This window comes from Salarias fasciatus, chromosome 6 (assembly GCF_902148845.1).
Source record: "Salarias fasciatus chromosome 6, fSalaFa1.1, whole genome shotgun sequence".
NCBI classification, from domain to species: Eukaryota; Metazoa; Chordata; class Actinopteri; order Blenniiformes; family Blenniidae; genus Salarias; species Salarias fasciatus.
This window is the reverse complement of record NC_043750.1, coordinates 9,307,803-9,314,407: the sequence shown is the minus strand read 5'-3', so window position 1 is coordinate 9,314,407 and position 6,605 is coordinate 9,307,803. Positions and strand designations below refer to the sequence as shown.

General features: G+C 56.2%; 1 protein-coding gene across 1 annotated transcript in view; it reads right to left on the bottom strand.

Annotated features, from left to right (window-relative positions):
* socs7 (suppressor of cytokine signaling 7) overlaps positions 1-4,130 on the bottom strand; it is an 18,283-nt gene extending 14,153 nt beyond the window's left edge. Inside the window, exons 1-2 of the mRNA XM_030094766.1 lie at positions 2,414-4,130; positions 1,078-1,157 (exon numbers count right to left, since the gene is read on the bottom strand). Of these exons, the coding sequence (XP_029950626.1) occupies positions 1,078-1,157; positions 2,414-3,900 (1,567 nt within the window). The 5' untranslated portion in view covers positions 3,901-4,130. The remainder of the gene's footprint in view (positions 1-1,077; positions 1,158-2,413) is intronic.
* Between the last annotated feature and the right edge of the window lie 2,475 nt (positions 4,131-6,605).

The following is a 6,605-nucleotide window of genomic DNA, read 5'->3' as shown; positions in this document are numbered from 1 at the left end:
AGATGTCATCAATCAGAGACGGGGCACGAGCATGACTTCAAATACAGTTTTTCAAACATCTATTTTTTTTCATTTCAAAAACATTAAAAGTCCAAATTATCCAAATAACACTGATTTCGCATAAATCCCAGTCATCTTGTTTTCAGTCTCTGATTTGACACAACAGCAAGAATTTTGTCAGATTTAACGTTTCTGCATGAAGGGTTCTGTGGTTCTGTTTAGAGCCATTCGAGTTGGTTTTTAAACATGCGGCCTATTCTCTCAGGTCATGGCGCAGCCGGCCTGTTCTCTCAGGTCGCGGCCTCGGGTTGTGTCCCCCGGCCTGTTCTCGCAGGTCGCAGCTAGCCTGTTCTCTCGGGTCATGGCCGGCCCATTCTCTCAGGTGTGTCGCGACCGGCCTGTTCTCTCAGGTTGCAGCCGGCTTGTTCTCTCAGGTCGCGACCGGCCTGTTCTCTCGGGTCGCCACCGGCCCGTTCTCTCGGGTCACGGCAGGCCCGTTCTCTCAGGTTGCAGCCGGCCAGCCTGTTCTCGCAGGTCACCGCCGGCCTGTTCTCTCAGGTCACCGCCGGCCTGTTCTCTCAGGTCACGGCTGGCCTGTTCTCTTGGGTGGCCACCAGCCCGTTCTCTCAGGTTGCAGCCGGCCGGCCTGGTCTTGCAGGTCGCCGCCGGCCTGTTCTCTCGGGTCACCACCGGCCCGTTCTCTCAGGTCTCGGCCGGCCTGTTCTCTCAGGTGTGTCGCGGCCGACCTGTTCTCTCAGGTCGCGGCTGGCCTGTTCTTTCGGGTGTGTCGCGGCCGGCCTGTTCTCTCAGGTCTCGGCCGGCCTGTTCTCTCAGGTCTCGGCCGGCCTGTTCTCTCAGGTCTCGGCTGGCCTGTTCTCTCAGGTCACGGCCGGCCTGTTCTCTCAGGTCTCGGCCGGCCTGTTCTCTCAGGTCATGGCCGGCCTGTTCTCTCAGGTCGCGGCCGGCCTGTTCTCTCAGGTCGCGGCCGGCCTGTTCTCTCAGGTGCGTCGCGGCCGACCTGTTCTTTCGGGTCGCCGCCGGCCTGTTCTCGCAGGTCGCGGCTGAAGCACAGCTTACCGGTGAAGGCGGAGAGTGAGGCGGAGAGCGAGGCGGGGGAGAAGGCACTGTGGGCCCGGGTCAGTCGGGGCTGGCTGTGGCTGCAGGACGGCCATGAAAAGAAGCAGAAGATTAGAGGAAGGTTACAGCGCAGGAGGAAGAACAGCAGCTGCAGAGAACAACAGAAGTCCCGGAGCACCGAGTCAACATGTGGCTCCTGTCCTCAAACTTCATGTGTTTGATGCTTTTAGCTTCGGTGCTCAAGACTTGTGAAGCCATGTTTTTTTAATGACAGTCTTCCTTCAGTGAATAATGACGAAGCAGAGCAGGACAGACAAGCTGCAAAGACGTGAAAAGACTGGGGTCCGGGAGCATGCAGAGTGAAAACCGGGGAAGAGAAATCTGCTTAGAATGAGTTTAAGCCGTTAAAAACAATCATTGTCTCGCTGGCAAAAGGCAATTAGAAGCTGAACGGAGGGAATAAACACGTCTGGACTTTGAATGAGTCCATGAAACTGTGACTGCAGCTGAAACGAGCGGCGACTTTTAGTGGCCTGAATGGCTTCTTCTGCTGTCAAACACGTCTGTATTTCACGGATACGCCGAGCCGGCGGCCGTTCGGCCACCTGTGGCTCACGTCCAGGAGGAAGGCTGTTTTCACCTGCTGCCTCAGAAATGCCTCTTCTCTGAGGGGAAAACTTTGATGTCTGCATTTTCACTTGATCGACTGAACTTACAGACATAAATAAAAGTATTTATCATCTATGCTTGTGTAGTATTGCGGTTACTTCATGTCTGAGATGTCTCTCTGATTTAATAAACCTGAAACCAGTCTCTATTCCATCTCCAGGCGGCTGAAGTCCAGTAGGAGCCGCTGAAGTGAGGAGAAAGCTAAAACCTGCAGAACCGGGGCCCTCTGAGACCTGATCCAGGCCCTGGACATGTTTGTGGTCCTCAGTATGAATGAAGCCGCCCTGCTGAACTCTCCTGACATTTCTGACCTAGATCTTGTAAACAGTTGAAACTCGGCCGGCTGCCAGGAGGGACACTGTCTCAGAGCCCGGCTGGCGTCTCTGGTCTCATGCTGCTTTTTGTTTTGGTGACTACATTATGTTTCAGTCCTGCACTTTTTAAAGAGGAAAAATAATGAAAATGCTGCTGTAAACACTCCAGGGGGGTTAGGTCTTCCTGTTTCATTAAAGCTGCGGAGTATTTGGTCCATCCTTCTCACATCATAAGTTCTGTAAACTTTTTCTCCTAATCTGAACCTCAGCCCGTTGACTCGGTTCTGAATGAGAGGATCTCCATCCTGAACCGGCTCATACTGGATCAGAGACAGGTGTCTGGGACCCCTCACCTGTCTGCGTCCTGCTCGGGTCCCGCCGTGCTCGCCATGTCCAGCAGGCTCCCGGCAGAAGACACGGAGTAGGTGACGGACGGTCTCTTGTCCAGGAGGTGGCCGGAGCCGCTGCAGCTTTTAGTCCGGAACAGTTTGCTCAGCCGGATCTTTAACGAGCCCTTTTTGGACTTCCCCGGAACTTTGAGCGCCTTGTCCGCGCTCCCGCGCCCCGTGGGAGTCCGCGGCGCGCTGGCGCACCGCTCCGGCCGCCGCCGCGGCGTGGACGCCTGGCTCGGGTTCGGACTCGCGGCCCAGGGCGAGTTCTGGACCGGCGTGGCCGACGCGTCGGCGGCGGAGACCTCCGTGTTTACGGGCGCGCTCCCGTGGAGGCTGCACACCTGCGCGCCCAGGTGCGCCGCGGCCGCCGGGGCCATCTCCTCCACCTGCGTCCTGAGCTCCACCTGGAAGCCGCTGACGGAGAAAGCCCCCGACATCTTCTGCACGATCTCCCGCTTCCTGCTGAGCAGGAGCTCGCGACGTCCGTGCTCGTCGTCCGCCTCGTCCTCCGGAGCCTCGTGCATGGCCAGGCCGTCCACGTCCCCGCTGCCCAGCCCCTCCAGGACCAGCAGGGCGTCGCTGGTCTCGGTGGGGTCATCCCCGGGCTCGACCCCGCCTGCGCCCGGCCCGTGCGCGCCCCGGCACGAGCACTGCGGGAGCTCCCCCGCTTGGAGCAGCATCTTGGGCACCGCGCCGACCCCCAGCTCCCCGAACCTCCGGGCCAGCTCGAATACGGCCCCGTCCCGGTCCCTGCCGCCGCACCCCCACTTGGGGTCGAGCACGGCGAGGGGGGGCCCCCGGTCCGCCAGCACGGGCCACTCGGGCGGGGTGCCGAGGAGTCGGTGCCGGCGGCAGAGCTCCGCGGCGCCCTGCATGTCCGCGGACACGGAGCCGGGCGCGTGCGCTCCCCATGCCCGGTCCAGCGGGCTGTCCCGCTGCTGCTGCTGCTGCCGCCGCCGCCGCGGAGCTCCGGGACTCGGACTGTTGTTGTTGAGCGGCGGGCCCGGGCGCTCCGAGCCCGGGCTGCGCTCCAGAGCGTCCGCCGGCTGGTTCCGCCGCTCGAGCTCCAAAATCCCGTCCCCGTTCCGCATTATGTTGGAGAAGACGAGCAGCTGAGGCCGCAGGCCGGGGCAGCCCGGGGCCTCCATGGAGCTCTGCGGCGGCGGCGGCGCGCGCAGCGGCGCTCCGGCGGCAGGTGCAGCCGTGCCCTCGCCGCTCGGCGGGGCTTTGTTCAGGTGGCCGCCGGGATGCTCGAGGCCCGCCGTCGGGTCTCGGCCGATGTCCAGAGCCGCCTTGACGCCGCTGTGAGCCAGCGCCTCCTTGCCCAGCCCGGCCACCACTCCTCCCGGCGGAACGTTCCCGTTCTCCGCGTCCAGCCGGTCATCCTCGGCCGCGGAAACCAGGCGCATCAACACGAAGTCGGGCGACATATCCTGCGCGTTGTTCATAATTATTCGTCGGGATCACGACGTGAGGATTTTCCGCGGTCTCGCTGCTCACGTCGCTCCGCGGCCGAGCCGCCGCTGCCTCCCGCAAACAGGCGATGAGCGACAAAGGAGCGCGGCCGCTGTTCGCATCCTCCTCCGCAGTCAGGCCAGCATCCCTCCGTCAGAGGGGCAGATTGGTGGGGGCAGCAGGCGGACCCCCGGGTCAGACATGCGGTGGGCTTCTCCTCAGTCTGCTGTGCCGTCGAGGCCCCACCCGCTCCTCCTCCCCCTCCGCCTCCCCCCTCCCCTCCCCTCCTCGGCCCATCATGCTCTTTATGAGCTCCATGATGACAACCATAAATTCCTCTGTGGCGTTTTAATATCAGGGTTACCTGAATCAGCCTCCGCTCAGCTGATCGCTGAGGGACACGTTCACAAAGAGAGGGACCTGGGATTTCTGTCTGCTCCACCTGCATCTGGACATTTATATTACATGGATACAATCCAGGTATGGAAAAATATCATAATAGCGCACAGTGCATTTAATATTATAAGAAAATGACAAGAAAGTATAAATAAAAGTACAAGTCTGTCTTTCTGAACAAACTCAAAAGTGTTTTCATTCACAAATATGAAATGAAAAAGTGAAACTCCTGAGAAGTCCTTTCCAAAAGGTTCAGAATCTGCAGCTTCAGCAGAGAACCCACTCAGTCAGTCAGTAACACGGTCCTGTTCCAACAGTCACTGATTCAAGCATCAAGCATCAGCCGCAGAGACTCAGAGACTCAATGATAAATTAGTCAAACTCATGACAACAAAAGCTTGATCTAAGAATCCTCTCTGAACCAATCACATCACTCACTGAACAACGAGAGAAAAACATTGTTCAAACTCAAAATAAATTCAAACAAAAGTAAAATTAGATGATAAGATAAGATTCAAGTATCCAAAGACAACTTTTCTTCTGGTTCGTATTTGTGTGTTCAGAGTGTGTTATTGTGTTCGGTGTGTTAGTGTGTGTTCAGTGTGTGTTCAGAGTGTCTTCAGTGTGAGTCCAGTGAGTTAGTGTGTGTTAATTTGTGTTCGGTGTGAGTTCAGAGTGTGTTCAGAGTGTGTCCAGTGTTATTGTGTGTTCAGTGTGTGTTCAGAGTGTTATTGTGTGTTCAGTGTGTTAGTGTGGGTTCAGTGTGTCCAGTGTGTGTTCAGTGAGTTAGTGTGTGTTAGTTTGTGTTCGGTGTGTGTTCAGAGTGTGTCCAGTGTGTGTGTCCAGTGTGTTATTGTGTGTTCAGTGTGTTAGTGTGGGTTCAGAGTGTGTCCAGTGTGTGTTCATAGTATGTTAATGTGTTCAGTGTGTGTTAGTGTGTGCTCAGTGTGTGTTCAGACTGTTCAGAGTGCCGTTCAGTGTGTGTCCAGTGTGTTCAGTGTGTGTTCAGTGTTAGTGTGTGTTCAGAGTGTGTTCAGTGTGTTCAGAGTGTGTTAGTGTGTTCAGAGTGTGTTAGTGTGTTCAGAGTGTGTTCAGTGTGTTCAGAGTGTGTTAGTGTGTTCAGAGTGTGTTCAGTGTGTTCAGAGTGTGTTAGTGTGTGTTCAGTGTTAGTGTGTGTTCAGAGTGTGTTCAGTGTGTTCAGAGTGTGTTAGTGTGTTCAGATGACAGTAGAACTGTTGTCATTCGTCCCTCCTGTGTGTTCAGTCAGCATCTAACCCAACGGTTCTTCTTCTATGGTGTAAAATGTCCAGTCTCAAGCTGCATAACGGGGAATTAGCGCCATCTGTGTTCAGGGAGGATGAATAGACCTTCAGGGTTTCATTCCTAAATTAATCTTCCCCTGGAAAAAACCCGACCCTCTGAGAACCGGCCCACAACCCACCAGTTGAGCAACACTGCTGGAGGCCATCACGGCCCACAACAACATCCTGGAATTGCTTCAGTTAACGGGAGGAAGATGCTTCCTGTGATCCACAGAGAAAAATTGATTAAAAAAAGGTGGAGAGAAGAGAGAAAAAAAGAAAGTGCAAAGATTCCATCATCCTTCAATCAGAACCGAGGCTCCAGACGAGCGGCTGCTACTCCGGAACAGAGACAGAACGCAGAACATCCTCCAGAAATGTGTTAGGAAACAGTTGGTGGCGGTCTGGGATGTGCAAGCCGAGGATCCGGGTGTCAAATTACAAATCAGAGCATCAGGAGAGACCTGATACAGATACGGTGCAGGGATCAGGACCCATGAAGCCAGGCAGTGGCGGACTGTCGCGTGGAACTCATGTTTTGTCCTTAAAGAAAAATAAAGTCCAAAGAACTGTCAATCCAAAAAGTCCAGAAAAACTAAGGGAGGAGTTCACAACGGCACACACACACACACACACACACACACACACACACACACACACACACACACACACACACACACACACACACACACACACACACACACACACACACACACACACACAGACTATATGGGCCGGTCCTGGTCATGCACCGGTCCAGAAGGGGGCAGAGGAAGAGCTGGCTGGGACCCCCGACAGCCAGGGCACCTGGGACGCATGGGGACTCATGGGACCAAGACCAGCAGGCCCCGACCCTGCCGGGCACTGGACGCCCAGGGGGGGCAGAGCAGAGGGCCCAGGGCCCAAGAGCCCAAGAGGCGACCCCCCCACTCAGCAGAGGACCATAACTATACCCAGGAGAACCCACAGACAGCAGCCCATCAAGGGCCAGTGGCCCCCAG